Source organism: Gobio gobio (assembly GCF_949357685.1).
Source record: "Gobio gobio genome assembly, chromosome: 1".
NCBI lineage: Eukaryota > Metazoa > Chordata > Actinopteri > Cypriniformes > Gobionidae > Gobio > Gobio gobio.
The window spans coordinates 59821632-59845997 of record NC_137097.1 but is presented as its reverse complement, the minus strand read 5'-3'; the positions used below and the strand labels follow the sequence as shown (position 1 = coordinate 59845997).

Genomic DNA, 24366 nt, shown 5'->3' with positions numbered 1-24366 from the left:
TATAGATTAGCTATGTGAAACAATTCAGTAGATGAACATGAACAATTGAGGTTCGAAAGTAGTAATAATGTCATGAAGCCATTTAGTAGCAAAGCTATTTATCTAATGTCTACATCTGCCTCATTGTGTGATTTTTTCTAGCTCTCTGTAAATAAATAAAAAAAACTGAGGAATTATTAAAATGTTTTCTGGAAGAGATCTCTGCAAATATCTCGGCCAAAACCCACAAAACATCTGGTCAGTATGCCTTCATCAATCTTGCCACTACCGATTAACTTCAGTAATTAACCGTAACCCTCTCTGAACCATGAATGACATTGTGTCTGGGTTTCCTCCATTTATTTCGAACTGGACCCTGCGATGAATGTCCCAGTACAGTGTCTATATCCCAGCTATGTGAATAAGTCTGGCTGTGTTCCGGGGTGGAGAGTGTTACCAGTTGACCGGGAGTCGACTGAACAACAATAAGGCATTATTTACCCTGGCCACAGCCAAAGGAGTGGTGGGACTCAGTGAGAAAAGTTCTCTCACAGCTCAGTACTAATAGTATTGCTTATTGCATACACTCTTATGCGGATTTGCTTTAATTACAGAGTGTGTAAAAACCAGGCAACTATTGACTAAGCATACTCTGCTCCAGCGGCCACAAACGCTCAGCCGTAATCGCAGCCACATCCGCTGGAGGGAGAAGCCAGATTGACAAAAGCGCAAAGTCTAGGGAGGTGCAGATCCAAGCAAGATATAAGATATAAGATGTCGCAAGACAAAAATGGAAGATATCCACAATGAGATCTATATGAAACATACAACTACACTGATTCAAAAGGATTTAAAGGAATGGTAAATAAAAATTCTGTCATCATTTACTCAGTTGAATGGTCGTTCCAAACATATTTTTTTGTATAATGCTGACAATGAACTTTTTTATACTCACTATTAAGGCTTGTTCATACCAAGACGAATGCTTGGTGCAAAAAACAAATTCGGTGCGATAAACATTTTACTTTGAATAAACAGCCGTTAATGTCTGTTCAGGCCGACATGAACATATACATGCCATCAATGCAATGGATTTTTTTTAGGGCTGTCAAAAGATTCATCGCGATTAATCGCATCCAAAATAAAAGTTTGTGTTTACATAATATATGTGTGTGTACTCTGTTAATTATTATTATATAAATGTATATACAGTATATACATGCAAATATTTCTTAAATATATACATGAATGTGTGTGTATTTATATATAAATAATAATTAACAGAGTACACACACATATATTATGTAAACACAAACTTGCGATTAATCTTTTGACAGCCCTAATTTTTTTTTTTTCATTTTTATGGAGAGGTGTTCTAATTTCTTTTCTATTGCACTGCAGATAAAACTGGTCAACCAGTAAGATTTGCGTTTTTGGTCTAGAGCCGCAGTTGTTACATAAAACTACAACTCGATGGCACTAACAAACATTTTTTTCCTGAGTGGCAGACTTGAAAAGAAAGATGTACAATCCATTTTTATTGCTTTCATTCTTAAAAAGTAAGTATACATATTGTTGCAAAGCAGTTTAACAGATTATATTATGGAAGCTTGTTTCCACCACAGAATAAAAAAATAAAAAAGGTAATTGCGACTTTTTATCTCATCATTCTGACTTGTTTTCTCGCAATTGCGAGTTTACATCTTGCAATTCTGATTTTTTTATTTCAAAATTGCATGATATAAAGTCTCAATTGCGAGAAAAAGTCAGAATTGTAGAAAAAAACTCTTAATATATTAAGTTTAGATCTCACAATTCTGACTTTATGTCTCACAATTGCGAGTTTATATCTTGCAAATCTGACAAAAAAAATTCTGAGAAAAAAAGTCAGAATTGCAAGATTTAAACCCGCAACTGTGAGATAAAAGAACGCAATTATCTTTAAAATGTTTTATTTCTGTGGGGAAACAAGCTTCCATAGAATATTGCCGCCATAGGAAGCAAAGAAAAAAATAAATAAATAAATACATTTCTACAAAATTAAATAATTTAATTGTCAATTATATCCAAATGGGCAAATTTGTTTAAATGTATTATGTTTTTACAATAAGGTTTCATTAGTTAACATTAGTTAATGTATTAACTAACATGAACTAACCACGAGCAATACATTTGTTACTGTATTTGTTCATCTTTGTTAACATTAATAAAAATTCAGCTGCTCATGTTAGTTCACATTGCATTAACTAACGTTAACAAGATTTTAATAAAGTATTAGTAAATGTTGAAATTAACATTAACAAAGATTAATAAATGCTTTATAATTGCAGTTTATTATTAGTTCATGTTAACTAATGCAGTTAACTAATGAACCTTATTGTAAAGTGTTACCAACATTTCAATTGCTGTCATAAGTTAATAAATTCAATTTGAAAGTACTAAAAATGCATTTTGTAAAAAAAAAAAAAAAATCTTGCAAACATAGTCGCACAATATGACGTTCGATGATACAATAGCATCCTTCAAATAAGAAATTGAATCAGAAGTTGTGTTGGAAAAGAGAATTTCATTTGATCTTGTTAAGGTTGATTTGCCTAAGCTAAATAACGGTAAAAATGTTTCCACTGAAATACAATACAGTAATCATATTTAGTTTATACATCAGAGTTACGTTTTAACTAAGTCTAATAGTGCAAAATATTTCGTAGTATGTAAGTTGATTAAGCTAAGCTGTAACTTCCACACAACTGATGCATCTTTCTTGGCTTACATGAGCGCACAAGGAGAAGTTGAGCATAACATTATTTTCAAACAAGCACATCACGATGCTTAAATACTGTAAGATACTCTTTTAGCTATCCACAGAAAAAAAATGGGTTTCAAAATGGAAATCAAAATGGGTTAGGAACGATACGCGGGTGAGTTAATTTTATTAACGTAGTTCGGGAGGAACACATCAAAATAAGCTACTCAAGTGTCACCAGCTGTCTACAATCAGTAATCAACATATCTACCCAATCAGCACGAAGGCAAGCCATATATAAATCACAGTCAAACTCACCTGAGGATTCTCTACAGACTTCAGAATCCCTCCACCACCCCTAAGGGGCACTAATTGGCATTTGGGCCAATCACCAAGCTCAGAGCCCTCTCCCCGGACAGAACGCCAAATACGTTTACCGACTTAATCTATCCGACTTATTTGTAAGTGTGAACTTGTGAATTTGTCATTATAAGTGAACCATTCCTTTAACAGATCTGCAGATAACCAAATAAACATATATGAGTACTAGTACTAGATTTGACACAAATAGCCATGCATTGGCTTCTAGTTATGCTTTTTGTCACGGAGTTTGTGTTGTGCCGAGTGTGTTATTGGGGAGTTGGACTAGTCTCTGGAGATCTACGCTGCAGCTGCTCAGGAATGTGAGCTGTTCTGCTTATCTCCAGCTCTTCTGAGGACGGCTTATGTTCTGCTATAAGCCATCGCTCCTAGCCCGCTTAGTAAACAAATACGCCCTTCCTCTGTATGGATTCACTTTATATATTTTGGATTGGCCCTCTAAGACCATCAAACAATTCAAATGGTCTCCACATTTACAGAGTGGAAACAGAAAAATAGAGCGAGGCAGGCCCAGGTCTGGTGAGACCTCCAGGAGGCATCGTAAACTATTAAAGATCATCCTTAAAATTGTTGTTTCTGGGAAACTATACGCACAGCATGGTTGCTCGATCTGCTGCCAGGAATCTCATTAAAACATCTCTTACAGAAAAACTGGGGTAACAGGAAGCTTACCAGCACCCATCTTATTTTCAGCCGTGAGGAATTTAAGACACATCCCAGCAACATCAATCTCCCTGAGGAATGTTGAATGCCGCCCAGCTCTTGGGCAGCGGCGGGGGTATCTTTCATGGGTCACGAACTGGTGGGGCGGGTGTGTGAAACGTGAAAAATGTCTTCATTTCTGCTCTTTGCGTACATGAGATAACAAGCTCACTAATGGAATGATATATAACGATGTTGTGTGTGGTTATGTGTGCTGAAGCTCGCAGGACAAGCCCCACTGTTCTCTGGGATGGTTCTGTGTGCAAACGACACAGTCCTCCCTTTCTTGCACAAAGAGGCATCATTACTCCTGCAGATTCTCTCACTGGCAAAATCCCAGCGAGCTTCCCTTCGTGGCTGAGGTGGCTTTTCACGGATGAAATATGACTGAGCTTTCGCTTAAGGAACTGACATTTAAGAAAAATAGTCCTCTGACAAAGCTCTCATATATGTGCTACAAAATGCATGACCATCACAGGGCAAAACTACTTCATACGTCTATTTCATATCCTGAGGGTGAAAAAATACAACAATAGACAATAAGATGATCATACCATGGCAAGAACATATCCAGGTTACATTTCTATGGAAGCCTGTAAAAGTTTAAACAAAAAAGTAATGTGACGTAATATAGGGGTGGGAATCTTTAGGCACCTCACGATCCGATCTGATTCCGATTCTGGGATTCGCGATCCACTTCCAAAACAAATCTTAATCTACTTTTTTTCTTATTAAACAAGTTGTTTACCGACTTTTTTTTACTCATTTAATTACATATATAATTATAAGCACTTTTAAAAAGAATTAAACATTTTAAAAAAATGATTAAAACAATTGCGAGCACTCTCCACAAAGCACACGTGAACATTTGAACAGTTTCATAATTTTAATATCTAAGCCCACTGCATTCCAAACAACATAAATAATGCCTTCGTAGAGCATTTGTAAGGAAAATACCGCAAGCGTAAGTGTAACATCAAGCAAAGCGCGCTTTTCTCCCAGCGCATCCTGTGCAATGAAGCCCACGAATGTCCTTGTAATTCGCTTCAACCTTTCTGAACCTGGGGCCCCCGAAAGCCAAGGGCCCCCTAAAATGCTTTTTATTTACGAGATACACGTTCAGCGCAGAAGCACAAAAGGTTGCTTTGGTGTTCATTACCGCGAAAACCGCCTGCGCGTCCGCGTTGAACGTGCATCTCGAAGAAAGTGTAGGGCCCTATGATTTCCGCGATTCAGAAAACCCGTACAGGATCACGGAATCCATTCATAAAAACGGAATGTCACCGAATGAATGGCGCAGATGCCTGGTTTCGTTTACTACTGAAGCATGCGCGATCGCCTGCACAATTCATTCACACATATAAATAGTATTTTTGCCATTTAATATTCACATACACTAGTCCATATCGCAATTTGACTTAAGTGTGCTGACTTGCATTGGATTTATTCATCCAAAATTTGACAAATTCCGTGACATTCTGTGGTAAACAGTAAATTCAATTTTTTTTTACTGCGATTCTGCGATTCCGTCCGTGTTTTCTGCATCGCGGAAATCATAGGGCCCTACACTTCACGAGCATTGTACCGTTTCATTTGAGAGAAACTATCATCATAACATATACACACAGAAAAAGGTCTTCAAGGCAACCCGTCAAAATAAACGTTTGGACAGTATAGTGTATGTCTTAATGTAATAATTTTAACAGTAACCTAGGCATTGGTTGTGTAGCACTTTGAATGTACAAAAATTAAAGGATTTGTTTAATTTTCATTGGAATAAAAGATACATGTTGTATGCCTTAATTTGATTACCAGAAAAATGTAAATACATAAAGTAAATAAATATATTTTTTTGTTAAGCTTTGAATAAATTGCTGTTAAATTAAACAAGTTTCATGATTTAAATTAATTAGACATGCTTTTCGATTAATACAATCTAATATAACCATAATTTTTTTTTTTCGGAATTTGGAAAAAAAAATAAAACAGGTTTCATAGGACTCGGAAAATATCATGCATCTGCAGTTATAATCGAATACGGAGCAACAGTGCGTATTATATGTTTATCGTTTTAAATGGCGCTCACTCATTTCTGTGAAGGACTCGAGTAGATGACGCATGCACAGTTACACACTTCATTTTTGGTTGAAATAATTCTTGTGTGTCATAAATTTCCTTCAGTTTAATTTGTGTGTGTGTGTGGGTGTGTGTGGAAGGGGGGTATTTTAAAGTTTAGAATTAGACAGTCACAGCATTGTGCAGTGAAAATTACGACAAATTACCACCTAGTGTCCAACCTACTCTAATACTGTTATAACCCGTTTACACGTGAACAAGGGATCTACAACATGACGAAAGCAATTATTTATAACATGTACATGAAAAATAAAAATAAAATTGGACAACTATGGGACAAGGTCGTGCAGCAGCAATCATCACAACAGTGAAAGGAACCTCAAGGTTAATGTGCAATTGTATAGGGCCCCATTCCTGTATTTCCCAAATCACTAAATCCGCCCCTGTGTGTGAGAGAGGAATTGAAAGCAAGCAGAATACAGGTGTTTCTAGAGCACACGCCGCGCATCACGCGTCAGGTATTTGTATTATGTATACTTATACTATATATCTCATATAACCTTATATTGCAAGTGCAACTTTATTTAAATAAGATTTTAAAATCATATTGTGGGATATAAAGTCACTTTGTAAGCATATAAAGTTAAAATTGAGAGGCACAATTAAAAGAAATATATTCACAATCATGACACTAGAGAAAAGAAAATTACTTTTTTTAATAATTGAAAAAATCGTATAGTTTGTTGTAGTCTTAATAGCTCAATTTTCTTTAAGCAAAATATGTCTTATTGTTCTGTTGGTATTGAGAAGAAGCACGATCCAAAATAAAAAGCATGCTCTTTGGGAGAATCACCCAGTTGTGGATGCAGAGCCTCTGCCAATACTAGTACTCAATTTTTATTTTCAGTTTTAAACCAAATACCTTAATTTGGAATGAATTAAGCCTTCCTATAAATCATACAAATATTCGAGAAGTTTTATGAAGATTACTCAACTTTACTACACTATACTTGATATACAAGCGCCCCACCCTTTTTGTGTGAATGTGAAGATTATGGTGAGTTTGTCGGGAAGGAATTTATGATGGCTCTGACTCAACAGCTGTGAAGCTGCATTGCTCAGACAGATCTGCTGGTCTGGGCCATGAGATCTAGTGTGGTTTCTTGGTGGGGCAGCAGCATCAGCCTTCAACAAAGCAGCAATACAGACTTCCTGTCCATGAACTCTCCGCAGCCTTCAAGCAAAGCAATGTTTGTGTCCAATCACAGTATGGCCAGAACAGCCTTCCCGCTAACGGCGAGTCTTGGGATTTTGGCAGCCTTACTGACAATGGATCCATTCCATTTTCTTTGGGGGTTTTTGTATGTTAATGTGCTAGTCTCACACACATTGAAGCCAGTTTTCCTCATATAAATGGTAGTAGAAGGAAATTACATATAAGCACAAATCACATCACTCAACCATTAAACTCAAATCACACAAATTTATCAAGATCCATTCAGCCAACTCAATGCAATTCCTTAACATTTATCACATCCAATGGTCATACGGAATTCTGACATTAATTTAGGGTTGCATTTCAGACAAAAAGTCTTATGCTTGTTTCTCATAGTCAATGCCAATACTTTTCCCTAAAGAGATCCTCTAATAGACTACAACCGAGAGCTGAAGGGCCGCCCTTTCACCATCACAATCCTCCCAAGAGCCAAAGGAACAGAGTGGAGACTGGCGAGATCCAGGCCAAGTTCCACACAAAGAGATGTCAAACCCCACAAGTATGTCAAAACTGATGATCAAGTTCTCCAGTATGATTTCAGATGAACCAAAGAGCTTCTGGAACTTCCATTGAGGTGAAGCCACGATATGTAATGCTTCGCCACTAGAGGTCGCTTAATCAAAACAAAGGCGTAGCTTGATGACGGCTGGATTTTTATTATGCCGCAGATGACCACTTCTGCTTCTTCCGCTCATATGTGGTAACGCGGCACTGTTTTATCATATTAGATACATTTGAGCGTGTTGAAAGTTATGTTATAATGCTACTCTGCGCGTTCACTCGGCGGCTACTATGAGACACTTGTTGCACACTGCAGTAAGCTAGATCGATATTAGGCATGGTACTCGCGGTAAATCCAAAAAACGTTAACATACATACTAAAGCATCTTTGGTGTTTCCATGGCTTCTACCATAGATATTGAGGGTAACGCAGGTATAATGTCATTGATAGGTGACGCACGGAAACAGTCCATGTCCTGGTTAAAGATTTTATTTAAAATAAAATCCAATTTCTCTGGATTTAAACATTCTTGGAAATACTTGGGATAATGTGAGAACATAAGTCAACAAAATATATAACATTGTTCTAGTGGTTTTTGGATATTTTAATCCAAAAATCTTACATATTGTGCCTTTAACATCTGACTGAAAGTCAGAAATTTACTGAAATATTTCTTAATTCAATTAGATTCAGTGTGGTCTCTGAATTTTGGACCCTGTTTGGAGATGGTTTGTGAGATCTAGAGAGAGAGATTTTTCCGTTCTCAATAGCATGTCCTCTACACAACCACTCTGTAAATGTTTCATAATAGGACTGGTAGAAAAGAGACTTTCTGAAAAGGGGGAAAAAAGAGCAGCATTTTCACAGGCGCACTTTTGTTTGGGGTAGAAACTAAGACTTGTAGGACAGGGTTAATGCTGGGTCTCTGGTCAATAGGGAACAGGAGTTACTCAGTCGGACAGGCTGAGCCCTGTAATGTCCTCCCACTCACAGGATTCTGAATGGACTCACAAACAAACAGGCCTTCACAGCATATAGAGAACAAAAGAGACTGAGGGAGGCAGGGGCACCAAACCTTTGGCCCAGACGGTCAGTTCAGTGTAACCCTTATAGGGTCAAAAGACTCATGTCACAGACCGAAATGGAAAAACAGCTGGGTCAAACTCCACAGACTATTATTGCATATTATTGCAATAAAATGCGTGACGCATGTTTCATTAAGGCAATAATATGCAATAAAGGCTTTAAAATTACAGTAGAGCACTTAAAAAGGTTAAATGTTAAAAGATTCGTAGTTCTTCTCCCTAAATTTCCTGATCTTACTCTATTCATAATCACTTTGATTATTACTTTGATCTAATCCATAATAGCATACTATAGCATAAATCTTCATTCTGGCCATCATCAGTTCCAAAATATAAAGACAGCTTTCTCGCTTAAGAATTTAATATTGAATTCATTGCAGCATTTTGCATAACTATTATCTACTATCATTAAATCTTATTATAGGGTATATCAGCATTATAGATATTGACATTAAACTTGGTCAATAAAAAAAATCCATTCCACTACTAATCAAAGCAAAGCCTTATTCAAAGTTTCAAAGAGGATTATACTGAATATCTTAAAGGTGCAGTGTGTGAATTTTAGTGGCATCTAGCTGTGAGGTTGTGAATAGCAATCACCCACTGCTCACCCCTCCCTTTCGAAGCACATAAAGAAGCTACGGTGGCCGACACAGAACAAAAATTTGTCGTCGGAGAGAGCAGAGAAGGGATGAATGCGAAATCGCCCCCTAAACCCTCAATCACTATTCCCTATGTTAGTCCACTAATACAGTCCACTTGAAGGAGTGAATGAAAACGAGTGAGTGAATTCGAAGAGCTGTTGAGTGTACATCGGCTGTACACTCGTTATTGCGGTGCACTGTGGGATAGAATGAGTGCACTCAATAACGTCCACTATGGTTTCGGACACCACTACAAATGGCTGTCCCCTCAAATAGTGCCCTATTTTAGGGTATAGGGGGGCGATTTCGGATTCAGCCAGTGACTAGCGCTCTGTAGAGAAGTTTGTCCGTTTAGGGCTACTGTAGAAACATGACGGCGCAAAATGGCGATTTCAGGGGACCGCCGCGGTGTGTGTGTAGATAGAAATGGCTCATCCTAAGGCAATAAAAGCATAATGGTACATTATGTAAGGTCTTTATACACTGAAAACATAGTTACGTACATTATATTTTATTTCTGTAAATAGATCCTCATAAATACTATACACGTTCGAAATTTTTATCCAAAGAATATAAGTAAATAGTCTTGGGCACGTCCTTAATTAGGACCATCTGTGTTTCATCACAGTAGCAAAGGCTGATGATGTAAACCCACTTGTAAAGAAGAAACACAGGGTTTTGGGGGGCGGAGCTCTGTCCACAGATGAGCTCAACACACCAGAGCCAAAGACAGAACCTTATTTAGCAGATTACAGCCATCTGTTCTCTGCCTTTGAAATTAGTATGATCACAGCAAAAGATCAGGAGCCACTTCATCAAAATAATCGGAGAAGCTTCAGACACTTTATGCTCCTAATTTCTCTGAGCAGTGAGAAGTCAAACCATCTCATTGCCACTGTCTATCCCGTCCTCCATCCCTGCACCACTGACCTAGATCTTCAGGACTCTCAGCAAAGTTTAAACATTTATGAAGATCCAGAAGTGCTGTGACAGAGACATGTAGGTGAGTGGCATCGCTCCAGTGCGCAGTCAGAGCGATTAAAGTTTGAGAGACTCCTGTGCACAGCTTCTGAACTCATTAAAGTCCTGGGGCAACATACACGCTGAGATGAGATGCACATAAATAAGTCAAGCTTCCTCTGCTTTTCTGCACTCAGCAGGTTTAATTAAGGTCTCCCAGTGTCTAGCTTTAATGGCTAGGCCAACGATTTCCATCTAAATGACACTAAAATATTACTGTATTTCCCGTAACCTCCTGACTATCAAATGGTAGAGGTTGTGGTTTTGTTTACCAGAGAACACACATACTAGTAAAAAAGTATATTATTTAACACAACATATTGATTTATTATTATATGAATATACACCACTGTTCAAAAGTTTGGGGTTGGTTAGATTTTTTTATGTTTTGAAAAGAAATCTCCGTGCTTTGATGAATACAAAGTTCAAAAGAACAGCATTTATTTGAAAAGGAAAATGTGTATTTATAAATGGCTTTACTGTCACTTTTTGAGCAATTTAATGCATACTTGCTTAATAAATGGTCAAACTGAATGAACAGCACTGTAAACAGTCTGAAAATAGATTTATTTAAGTTTTCTAAATAATTTCCTCCCAAATAATCGAGCTAAATAATACCACTATATTTCGAAGGTTTGTCAGATTGAAGCTCCACTATGGGAGGCTACCCATGAACTATCACCGCTTACCACAGGTAAATAAATCAGTTGTTTTTTTAATAGAACACTCTTCCTGTGAAGAGTAAGAGTATCCAGATGGCACAGGTTGTCAGGAAATGTATTATGATTACACTCACCAGCTGAAACTCGCTCCGTCGCCCGTAGGCTTCCTGGATGCCACTGTCATTCCAGAGTGCCTGCAGGGCGGGGACGTATAGCTGAAAGGTGCAGGGTTCGACGGGCATGCCTGCTTTGTTCTCGAAAGACATCACAAACATGCCATGCTTCTCGTTCTCTGAGTTCTGCCAGGTAACGCCAAGTTTGTCTCGGGCATCCACCAGTACCCGCATCCCCTTTGAGGAAAAAAAGACAAAAGGAGAGAGAGATGAATGCCATGTTTGTATGTCAAGGGTGCATAACAACAGCAGGGTGTGTTCTCTAAAGCTGAGCTTCTATAACAGCTGGATGTAGCAATTCTTCTGGAGACAAAATAAAGATAGGAGCAATGTCTTCACGTTACCTACAGCACACTTTAAACATGCTCAAATCTTGTCACGCTCCGTTTTCAAGATTTTTGGATTAAAAAATATCAAAAATCCACTAGAACAATGTTATTTTGTTGACTTTGTGTTCTTACATTATCCCCTACGTTTCCGACAATGTTTAAATCCAGAGAAATAAGCAATTTTAACCAGGATACGGACCGTGTCCGTGCGTCGCCTATCAATGACATCATACCCGCGTTGCACTTGATTTCCGATTTTGTAGAAACCATGGAAACACCAAAGATGCTTTAAAAACTCTGCGGACCCTGTACATCATCATGTATATACTTTCAATTTTAAATGTCTGTGGAGGAGCTCTGACCTCATATGTGGTACCATTTGAAAGCTTAAAGTCTATTTGTTTTACACAAAGTAACTAAATTACTCTGGTACCATTTGTGCCTGGATTTGGCCTACCCAAATTGAAAAGCTTTCCATACCCACATACAGGTCTAAATTCAACATTTTGGTGTCATTTTACAGGAAACCCTTTGAAGTTACATAAAACACTGCTAAAAGCGATAAACATGTAAGTATATGTTGTCTGATCATGTATGCAAGATTTATTAAAATGAATGGTTCAAATGGTTTATGAAACGTCAAAGGGTTTCCTTTAAAATGACACCAAAATTGTGTATTTAGACCACTGTATGTGGGTATGGGAAGCTTTTCAATTTGGGTAGGCCAAATCCAGGCGGAAATCCCAGAAATGGTCCCAGAGCTGTGTTTTATTAGACTGGTGAGCAGCTATTTGGAGACATTCATCGACAGAAAACGAATGATTGTTATATAGCTCAGCACAGTTAGTCTTATTGTTTAAATCTCGTTTTCTTGATTTACCGCGAGTACCATGTTTTACCATGCCTAATATCAATCTAGCTTACAGCAGTGTGCAACAAGTGTCTCATAGTAGCATTATAACATAACTTTCAACACACTCAAATAATGTAACTAATATGACCGGAAGAAGCGGTCGTCTGCGGCATAATAAAAGCTCCACTGCTCTCGAGCTGTGTGCCGCGCTTGTCTCTCATTAGTCATTAGCAATTGCTCCAGTGGTCTCATTCCGCTCCAACAGCTTTATATAATATTGAATTTTTGTGCTGAACATTTATGTGGGTGTGGAGAGGCTTTTATTGTAAACAAAATTGCATTATAATTGTATCTCATGATAAAAAAACAAGTTATAAAGATATAAAATCAAGGCAAGAATATGGTCCCTTTAAATACACACTACTGTAAGTTGATACAGTGATAAATCTGAAGGGTGCTTGTACTGCGTTTGGGAGAAGATTGCTGCCGCTCAGTCATGACATGTATTTCCAAAATACAAGATTTGTGCCTATGCCTGGAACACTCCAATCTGAAGCCAAAAATGAAAACATCTCCAAAAAGCCCTGTTAAGGACAGCAAATGCACTGAAACTAAACTTCCGCGATGAGCCTCCTTCACTTCCAAGCATAACACTGAATACACAAAACCCTGAACTGAACCTCTGGCACTAACCAGGAGGGTTGGGCTCTGTGGAAGAGCAGAAATATCATGAGACGCTTTGTAAATGTAACATAAGGCCATTGACTTTTCACAATAATAACTGCAGTACTATCAACCGAGGCAAAATCCTGCTTTGCAGCACATTTCACCCTCCTTTTGTTGCACTGGAATAACATCCTGATGTTCAGGGTCCCAGAAGGGGGTCCTAGGCCTCTCTCTCTGCTCTACAGGGCCACGTATGAATCATCAACACTAGCACTCAAAAGTGCCCTGGGCAAACGTATGCTACAGTAATTAGAGCGTCCAGCCAGATTTTGCCTCCAAAGTAGATAAAGGGTCCCTCAGGCACAGGTGCTTCGTGGGATTTGACCCAGTGACCCGGACAAGTCCGTTTAATGCCATTCCAGCACGACTGGTCATTGGGTTGGGCGTAAAGGCAATAGAGACTCTTAGTCTGTCCGCATGTACGAGCGATCTGTATATCAACATGAGACACATGCATTTGCAAAACCAATAAAACAGCGGGGCAGCGACAGGAAATGAATGTGGTACAGTCCTGTTAGTCTGGCCGTCTCCATCAAATCCATCAGATTTCCCCAGCTCCCAAAAGATTTCCCAAGCCATCAAACAGTTCACAAATGTAAACAGTTGTTCGTCCTTGCTGGCTATGCTTAATGCTCTTAATAGTGTGCTTTGGTTCAGGGTTGTCAGGGTACTTTCCTAATGGCCAAACTCACTCACACTTCTGCCTTAATTTGTCTCCAAGAAGCAGCCCCTCAAACCCTCCCAACCATCTCTGACCTTTCACCCACTTCTGGCCAACACTATCTGGGAAGCGTAGACGTATCCTCCTGTCCTTCTTGGCTGGATCCTTTGAGCGGAGCGGAGAGGTCAGATGCAGGGCTTCCAATCTCTTCCTGAGTCGTGGCGAAGTCCCAAAAATATCTCTGAAAACCACCAAAACCTCACCTCGCCGTGAGTATGTCTCCTAGCGTTTCTTGAATGCCTCCTGAAAACAAGCTTTCAACCCTTGTTTTGAATGGCATCTTCCGAAGTGACTTTTTTTGACGTCTTCAGCAAAAAAGCCACAGACTTTTCCATGAGATTTTGAAGTCTAAACAGGACAATTCGTGATATTCTCTTTGTTGTTTGTTGAAAAGGGAGGGGACTTCCCAAATGTTCAGTCAACAAAGAGCAAAAATGAAATTCAGGGATATTGGTTTCTGCTGAGAGACGCAGCTGACAGCGAATCCCAACCTTCGGCCCTCATCTGACACGCATTAGACGGGCCCTGCGTGTCAGGCGTAGTAATTACTCCAGTGGTGGTAATGGCAGTGCTATGATTTCGCATCGTAAGCAGATGTGGGGAGCAATCCAGGCAGGCGCTCATGGGTTCCCCACCGCTGAGCAACCACAGCTAAATCAGCAACAACTCTTTAGCCATAAACAAGCCGCCTGTGAAGGAGCCTCCCAAGACTCCGGTCACAGAGGAACTCTCAGATTTATCACACAGGAAGATGGGCTTGATATATGCTTGCTCCCTGTGTCACCCTTCAGCTACTTCCTGTATCCTCCCCCACAAACATCTTGCAAACAGGACGCATGAATTTAAACCTTTCGGTGTGGCACAACTTATTCGTTATTTGCTCCTCTGTTCACGCTCTCCTTGGGATGACAAAGCAAAAACACCTTCTGGGCAGTTGCTGAATACCGCAACTATTTTCTCAAGGACGTAGTAAACAGAGGAAATGCTTCATTGCCAGTGGTGTCCCATTGCACAAGAGAGCTTAGTAATAGGGAAATTGACTCTTGGAGGGTTAGAGTGATGAGTGAGGGGTACGATGGGGCCAAACAGAGGTGAGATCTTATCATGTTCCGACACGTCATGTCAGTCTCAGGTCAGACTTTAAATCACTCTCCCAAAGAGTTAACAGTAGTAATGAATAGATAGCTAGCTACTGATCTAGGAAGTAATACATTTCCAGACATAAATTACACAACCTACTCAAAAGTGGGTTAACAACAACAAGGCAGGATAGGGAAGATTGACTGTGGTGTATCAAATCATTTATCTGGACATTAAAGACTGTACTCGCAACATATTTAGCTTTTGTAATGCAAGTCAAATGACATTCAGTGGGGGAAAGTTAAAACTTTTTAACTAGTAACATTTAACAATGACAATACTTCTACAGCATTTAAGATCAATAGTTTTATCTGTTAAGTAATGCACCGTGAAAAAAGAGCATTGGTATTACGTAACATTAACAAAGGTTAGTAAATGCTGAAAAAATATTTAGATTATTGTTAGTCAATGTTAGTTAAAGGGTTAGTTCACCCAAAAATGAAAATTCTATCATTAATTACTTACCCTCATGTCGTTCGACACCCGTAAGACCTCCGTTCATCTTCGGAACACAAATGAAGATATTTTAGTTGAAATCTGATGGCTCTGAAAGGCCTCCATTGGCACAATGCACGGTTCACTCTCAAGACCCTTAAAAGGTACTAAAGACGTCGTTACAAAGTCCATCTCACTACAGTGGTTCTACAATAACTTTATGAATCGGCGAGAATAGTTTTTGTGCGCAAAAAAACCCTAAATAACGACTTTTATAGTGATGACGATTTCAAAACACGGCCTCATGAAGCTTCGAAGCGTTATGAATCAGTGAGTCGAATCATGATTCGGATCGCGTGTCAAACCGCCAAACTGCTGAAATTTGGCGATCCAAACTGCTCATTCGACTCACTGATTCATAACGCTTCGAAGCTTCATGAGGCCGTGTTTTGAAATCGTCATCACTATATAAGTCGTTATTTAGGGTTTTTTTGCGCACAAAAACTATTGTCGCCGATTCATAAAGTTATTTTAGAACCACTGTAGTGAGATGGACTTTGTAACGACGTCTTTTGTACCTTTTAAGGGTCTTGAGAGTGAACCGTGCATTGTGCCAATGGAGGCCTTTCAGAGCCATCAGATTTCAACTAAAATATCTTCATTTGTGTTCCGAAGACGAACGGAGGTCTTACGGGTGTCGAACGACATGAGGGTAAGTAATTAATGACAGAATTTTAATTTTTGGGTGAACTAACCCTTTAATGCACAAATTACACCTTATTGTAAGGTGTTACCCTTTCTTTTTTTTTTTCAATAATATGCCCGGGGACAATGATATAGGATTTATTTTAGATTTGATTTTAACTTGCAAGGCTGTCTTTAAAAATAATCATTGGTTGTAAAAACATTTTAAATCCTTTCCAGATCACCTCTACAGGCGAATGGTGCTGTAATACCCATAAGGCATTAATGGAAGGATCTGGAAGGAGTTGAGAGGACAATCTCCTGGACTTTTGCCACTGTAAAGTGGCTGAAATGAAGATAAGGTTATCTACAACCAATAATTTGATCAGCACGTAGGCTGAGATTCGCTCGAACGACTGTTAACCTCTCTAATTGCATGCTCATGTTTTTTTTCCACCCCTGAAAAATCATGAACACGCAACGTCTGGACTGGGCTTGCTCCAAATTGGTATCAGTGAAACAAACATAACCAACACTGTCATCATCCTAAAGCCTTCAGAGGGATGGGCTGAACAACAGGGTGATGACAAACGGTCAGAGGGGAGATGATGGCACGACTGAATCGCCATTGTTTGTGGCATTCGCTGTCTGCACAGAGGAGAGGCATTTCCTCTGGCTCTGTGGACTGTGCGTGTGCGATACCAAGAGCCCACAGAGACCACCATTGTGGAGCTATTCCAATCTGACCTTGGCTTCATCGCTGACAAACAAGGTCTCGGTATCCAATTCACACATCTTTTGGGCTGTGAAATAACTTTTCTTTTACTGACCATTTGTCCTACAAAAAAATTGGGGGGGTCTAACTGTTTTAGACCTGAACTAAATGAAATTCACAAACAATTTTTACAAAATGATTCACACCGCTTCTAATGTAAAACTTTTAAACTTCCTGAAAAAAGAAAGCAAGGATACTTGCATAAATTGCTCACAAACTAAATTAAACATCTGAATTAAAACATTTAAATAAAATAAAAACATTGTACCATATTTCTGACTCAACATTAGCAAATTTCATCAAATCAAAACTTTTTAGTCAAAATTTGCCATCTACATAGGCTAGTGTATTTTTTTAAATGTACTTTTAGTGTACGTACATCATCAAAATACACATTGTGGGGAAAACGGCTAAAATTGCACAACAAGGGCATATTAAAGGGTTAATGTTTTTTGTTGCTGTAACCTTGATTCAGCCAAAAAATATTTAATATATGTTAAATATATCACTAATGGAATTTTTTTTACCAGCTGATGGCTGATAAAAACCTTGACGGCCACCTGACTTTAGAGAGTTAGTGCATTTGAAGTGTCATAACTGGTGTGAACGCTAATATAGTTATCGTTACCGTTCTTGGTGCGAATTAGTCTTCAGTGTAAATAGGCTTTTGCTACTTTTTTCTTCCTAGACATAAGATAATCTAAGCCATTCCAGTCTACACAAGGTGTTTCATTAATGTTTTTGACATCTATAGTTAATGAAACCAAGTGTGGTGACTGGTGACAGGAAGCCATGGCAAACCATTCAGAAACACAAAACACTAGGCACATTCTTCATGCCCATTTGCTCTTTTCACTTGACTGGCAGGGCAGTGAGTGGACCATCTAATCAGTGCCAACACATACATTTAGGCCGTTTAGTGCGGCTAGTCATAAAACTCACTTCAAGTTCTCGTATACAAATAGATGCTCCAAAACACAGACCTCAACGTTTGCCTCTGACGCTAATGAAAGATATAAGTACTAGTAGTTACTTAGTTCGTGGTGAAGGGGTCTTATTGAAAATAAACTGAGATGACATCATCTGCACAAAGAAAGCTCAGTTCTGCAGCTTTGCTCTCCAGGTCCTCTGTGGGGTTAGAAGAGGATCCGATCGCAATCAGTCTCAGTGGAACAAAGTGAATCTTTTAGCTCGGCCTCAGTTGTGTCCCTGTACGACATTGTCTCCTGGAGTCACTCTTGTCCTGAAAACTATGGAAAAAAGCTTAGAACATTTCACTGGCTTTGGGAAGGATGCATGATGTGATGCCTCAGTTCGTACATATTTTACGAGGTGGCTTATTCGTACGAATTTGTACAAGCTCACTCCTACCAATTTGTGCAATTTTTGCTAAATTCTACGTATTTGATGAGTTGCCCAATTTGTATGATTTCGTACGAATGACCTAACCTCAAACCCCGCCCCTAAACCTACCCGTCACTGCGGTTTAGACGAATCGCACAAATTCATATAAGTGAGGTCGTACGAATTTGTACGAATAAGCCACGTCGTAAAATACGTACGAATTGGTCATGAGATAGCGTTGGTTTGGCGTAGTGTTTGGTGTAGGGATGCACCGATTGATCGGCAACCGAAATTATTATATAGCAAAAATGGCACTTTCGGTGTTCGGTTTTCAATGTTCGGTCGAATAAGTGAAAAGACAGAATAAATTTAACCGAACAATGACGTTTTTGCTTTCTCACTATCGTCACTATCTAAGCTTTCTAATATTTCTCATATTACGTTAAACAAAATCAAAAAGTCGGAAGACTGAATCCATGTTGCACGTGGCGCATTCGTGAATTGCGTTCAAAAAACGTTGACTCTTCTCTGACCAGCTGACAAAAAGCATACTTTCAATAAACGGGAAAAAAATCCTATCCAGTTATGAAGTGTTTTCTGTGTGTTGACAAAGACGGGATTCGCACACAACGCGTCTGCTAATGTCCGATTCGCAACCTAATGACTCCTTTGAACCAAATCATTTTAAAAGGACTTATCTGTCCAACACTGAACTCATGAATCAGTTTAATCATTTACTCAGAACACCTCTGAAATGAGAACACAAGTGTGCTTACCAATTTAGCAAGAGTGGATAGTAAAAATTTGTTTTAATTATCCACAGTCTTTCAGCTTATTTATGTTGACAATGTGTAGTAAAATAAATAGCCTAAAATAATTTTGTTTAGACTGGAGTGAGGTGAAACCAGAACAAAGTTGTTATTAGCTAGCTGATAATTTTATGAAATTGCATATGGCAGAAAATTAGGCTATTTGTCCATTTTTTTAATACTACTTTTTAATATTGATATGAATATATACCAAAACAATTATCTGTAAACAGTGTAAAAAATGAGGAACAAAAAAAAACATAAAAGTATCAAATAAGATAAGGAAAAATGACAAACTGTTTCTTTGAATTTATTTTTAATTTATTGTCAGTATTGCGCTTGTAAATCACGTGGGTAGGGTACTTTTTACTGTGCGTGTGTGTGGTTGTCCATGTCTGTCAGCCACCACCGAAGACTTTTTGACCCAGGAAAAACCCTGTCTCACTGCTGTGGTGGAGCCGTTGCTTAGCCTAAATCTGCACTTTACTAGAGCACCCTCAGTGATGTGATTAGGATACCTATAGGCATAATAGGCCTAAGATAAGATAAAATGGCATAAGATGGCCAAATAAAATAAAAGAAATGACAAATTTATTTTAAGTTAAAATGTGCTTTGTTTGCTGGCATGCTAAAACATGTTCAGTGTTAAATAAATATTTTGAAATTGTAGTTTTGTCATTTATCTATCTTTGACAAAATAGTAAAAAGCTAATTTTTACTATTTCATTTATGCAATGGTGAAAAAATTGGCAAAATAAATGGAAAAAAATACCTGTGTTCGGTATTCGGCTTCGGCCTAGTGTTTTATTATTATTCGGCTTCGGCCAAGAATTTTCATTTCGGTGCATCCCTAGTTTGGTGGACAAGAATCATGGAGATGGAACATATGGACTTTTGCACTGACGACCTGAGAAACAGCCTTTTCCATATAAAGCAAAACTCTTCCACTGAGCCAAACCTCTGATCTGGCAGCACTGCTTTTGACCAAACTGTGGGTAAGATAACAAGACCAAGCAATATTTATCATTTCAGTTTCCCACTTAATAAATGATCACCATATGTTTGCCAGAATACAGACATATTTGTGCAGAAAAGCACTTTGTATTGAAGTTGGCTTGAAAAACGTTTTAAAAACAAAAATGTAATGACTCTAAAAATATCATGTGGTGTAACCATCACTTAAAACATTTTTTTTCTTTATACCTTGAATACATGCAAGTGTAAATCTGAATGACATTCCATTTATTTGTGTTTCTCATTTGAGTGGACCATGTTTGTTTTACTTGTAACAAAAATGCATGTGGCCGCAGGAAACATGGACAAGGAATACCTTAGAATTACTTAATCTGACTCAACATCATTTTTATGATGTTTTGATGCAATAAAACAGTATGATTAGTTCAATGATTAATGTAGTTGTAGTTGCATTTAATAAAATAATTTACAAACCGTTTCAAGGTAATAGGCATTTTTTATTATTATTATTATTATTAATACATGATTTATCATTGCGTTTGGGGAGTTGTACCACATGACATTTTACAACCTGAACTAACCCAGCTTCGTAAAAAAAAAGGTAAAACTGTCTGATATTTTGACTTAGTGACCTTGACACATATGCTGCGTCCCAATTCGCACACTATCCGTCCTAAATAGTATTCGAAAATATAATTAGTATGTCCCAAATCGTAGTATGTTGAAAAGAGTTTTACAAAGATACCCGGATGGGCTACTATTTCCAGAATTCGAAGTGCGTATCGACAATCTAACGGCTGATATTGCCCACAACCCAATGCGAGTTGGACGAGGATTCGATTAGAACTACAACCGCGGATAAAAAGTGTTAAAAAACTACAAACATGACAGATGTGCGAGTCCGACGGTTAAGTAGAGAGGTTTAGATAAAGGGGTTTGAGTGGTCAATTATCAGTATCTAACTTGACGAAAAGATATTTATTCAATGTTATGCACATTATATTTCACTTGCAGCAGCATTGTGAACTTTTTTAATGATACGTTTGGCCATTAACTTTTAAATTCATCATTATATTTAAACTGCAAACACATGAGGGGAGCCTCTGCATTAAAGCCACGAATGGCAGATCAACGTGCGTCTACATTTCTCTCCGATACAGTAGGAAATTAAACTGAATGTGGAGGATTTACATGTGACGATGATTGACAGGGCAGTTTAAACAGTGGCAGGACGCACGTAACAAAGCCACAGAGTCGTTAAAGATGACGAAGTAGTATGTCCCAAAGCTTGCATACTCTTCTGCTACACAGTCCAAAAAATATGTACTTTTTCTTATCAAAGTAGTATAAGTAGGCGAATTGGGACGCAGCAAAAGCCATGAAGTTCTGCAGGGGTCCTCCTCACTATGATATCATTTCCTGTTTCCTGCATGTTTCTGCCTGTCGTATGAACAGTATTTGTAATACATTATTAGATAAGACAAGAATGAGCACCATGACACTGATCATATCATTTCAGCTCATCTAACATGACGTCAAAGCAACAAACAAAAGATGACAATGACAAGACAATGCACAATACACTGATTTTTTTTTAACAAAGGACATTCTCTAATATAAAAAAAACACCACAGAAAAAGTCTGACTCAACTGCTTAAGCACACAGACGACATGAAAAGAGTGTTAGATCTCCGCTATCTCTGTAGTAAACATGGAGAGCATGTCAAATGAGCATCTCAAAGGCTTCATTATGATCACATCAGTAAACTTCCCAAGCCTAATGTGAAACCAAGTAAGAGATTAAGAGAGGAAGAAACAAGAGCAGAAAGTACACAGATAGGGGAAAATATAACAGAAGTCTTCTCTATCAGGGCATATTGAGACATCCAAAGACACGTGAGCTCAGAAAGCACATGAGCTGATCACAATGATAAGCCAGACACAGTCTCTCCGTTCATAACAGAGCAAGGGATGAACCAAGACAAAACAAAGTGACTCAATGTCCCGCTTGATTTTAAGTACAGCTAAACTTAGTCTTGTGGTAATTACGAGAGAACATTTGCCAGCCTGCAAATGTTGAGATGCTGATTTGTGATAAAAAAAGAAAAAGAAAAAAGTTGCTTCTATAAGAAAGGCCAAACATTGTTCCTCATGTTCCTCCAACTCCAACAAGACCCAGTGTCATCTCACACACACATTCTGGGACGCATTTTCACTCTTTTCCTGTTAACTCGGAGCTGTGAGTCAAGCCGCTGTTATTAAACACAGGCATCTTAAATAGAATTGACCCAAGTATAATCCCCATGGATTTTGCTTTGCGGTAGAGCAGATGCCTAAAACAACCGTCACATGACTAACGGCAAAATGAATTAGTCAGATACATAATACATTTTCACATGGCCTGGGTGTCTAATTAAACTGACCTGGACATCTCGACTTAATCTGATATGGGCCTACATGGAGAAAGAATTAGTTCGATAGCAACTCATGTTTGACAGAGTAAAACAGATCATGTACATGTGATGGGAGTTCATGTGATCTCTTTCTGATGACTGAAGCACAGGCGATGAGGAAGTATTAATTATGCTGAATGCAAAAATGCATTTATTTGTGTGTTTCTCATTTGTGAAGAGCATGTTTACTTATTGAGACAAAGAGCCTGTCTCAGCAGGAAACTGTCAATTTAGAATAACTAAACACAACATAATTTTAAGACGATGCTTTAGAACAGTATTACTTTATTAAGAGTATTAATGCAGTATTTGCATTTAATAAAATCAATTTACTACATAACATATATAACTTGAATAATTAACTAATCAGTCTATCTAGTCATATCCACTGTGTTAATTAATTTAAGTGAATATAAATATTGATTAAATCATTTACAAAACTTGAAATGGTCATGACAGGAGGAATGGATATATATATAGTGCTTGTATTGAGCATAACTTTACTAATTCCAGCAGGTTTCTCACACCAAAAGCGCCACTGATATCAGTGGCATTCACATAAAGCCGCATTTGCGAGTTGTTTTTCGTGGCTTATTGCACTTAAACAGTCAAATACACACAACATTATGTCAAGTCAGTTTGGGAACTTGAGAAAGACAGCCATGTTGTCCTAAGCTTTTAAAGTGACAGCAGCCTAATAAACCTGCTGCTGTCTGTCATGTTAATCAAAGAACATGCTGCTCTTGTAACTTTAATTGTAAGCATCAATATGTATTCAAGTTTTACATAGAAGACTATCTTTTTTTATGATTATTTATTTATTTATTTATTTATTGCAAGGTTGAACATGGTCCACATATGCGACCACAAATAACTATGTACAAAAGCAGGGTTTGCTTGTGAAAAATATTTTTTTTTTTATGTTTAATTATTTTATTTAATGTCTGTAGTGTTTCTTACCTGAATACTAGCTGTTATACTACTGTTAGACCAGCCTGACAAACTTAAAGCCATTTCATTTGTCTCTTTATTCGATTCTACTTATTTGTGCTATCGTTTGCAGCCTATTTTAAATTGTACTTGTTTACTTGTCTTTTTTTGTCAGTTTAGTTCAGTTTCAACAAAATTACATAATTGCACCAAAATTATCACACACAAAAATATGACATAATACAAATAAAGCCTATGTATGGCAGTAGCCTTATGGCAGTTTTCCCCGTGGTATCGTATCGAATATCGATATTTTTCAAGGTATCATATCGAAGTTAGAAATTCAAAGTATCGTGACAACAGTATAGGCCTATATATGATTATAAAATGTATCAAATATGATGTAATTTATATTTATATATGTAACATTTAATCAACCTATCTATCTATCTATCTATAGGCCTATCAATGATTTAAAAAAATCGATCTAGTCCAGATCTAGTCAAGTCCGCTTTTAAAGTTAATTCAAGTTGTTGTATGTATGAATGAACAATATTATTATTAATCAAATTTTGTATTTATGACTTGGAGGCAGTAAATCCCCCAAATTACTGACAAAAAGCAATAAATGATGACGTCAGAAAACAACTCAAACTGTCATGTTGGAGACCGTTAAGTTACCTTGATGACATTCTCAAAGATCGTGTCCCTGAAGTCGAGTAGCGCTTTCTGGCCAAACTCTTTTCCGTGGATGATCCTCATTTGTTTGAGGAATGTGGATTTGCCGCTTTCCCCGGCGCCTAGCAGCAGGATCTTCACCAGACGCCGCACCGAGCGCCTCTCGCGCGCGAGCATGGCATCTATCTCGCGACTGCGCCGCTTCGCCTCGCGCTCCTGGTTCACGTCGCGCTCGCGGGCTCGTTCTTTCCCGTTACTCCTGTCATCGTGA

General features: G+C 38.1%; 1 protein-coding gene across 1 annotated transcript in view; it reads right to left on the bottom strand.

The window, feature by feature from the left end:
• Positions 1–24366, bottom strand: part of gna12a (guanine nucleotide binding protein (G protein) alpha 12a) — a 44070-nt gene that overhangs the window by 19166 nt on the left and 538 nt on the right. Inside the window, exons 1-2 of the mRNA XM_079824321.1 lie at positions 24099–24366; positions 11205–11420 (exon numbers count right to left, since the gene is read on the bottom strand). The exon at positions 24099–24366 is cut by the window's right edge and continues 538 nt beyond it. Of these exons, the coding sequence (XP_079680447.1) occupies positions 11205–11420; positions 24099–24366 (484 nt within the window). The remainder of the gene's footprint in view (positions 1–11204; positions 11421–24098) is intronic.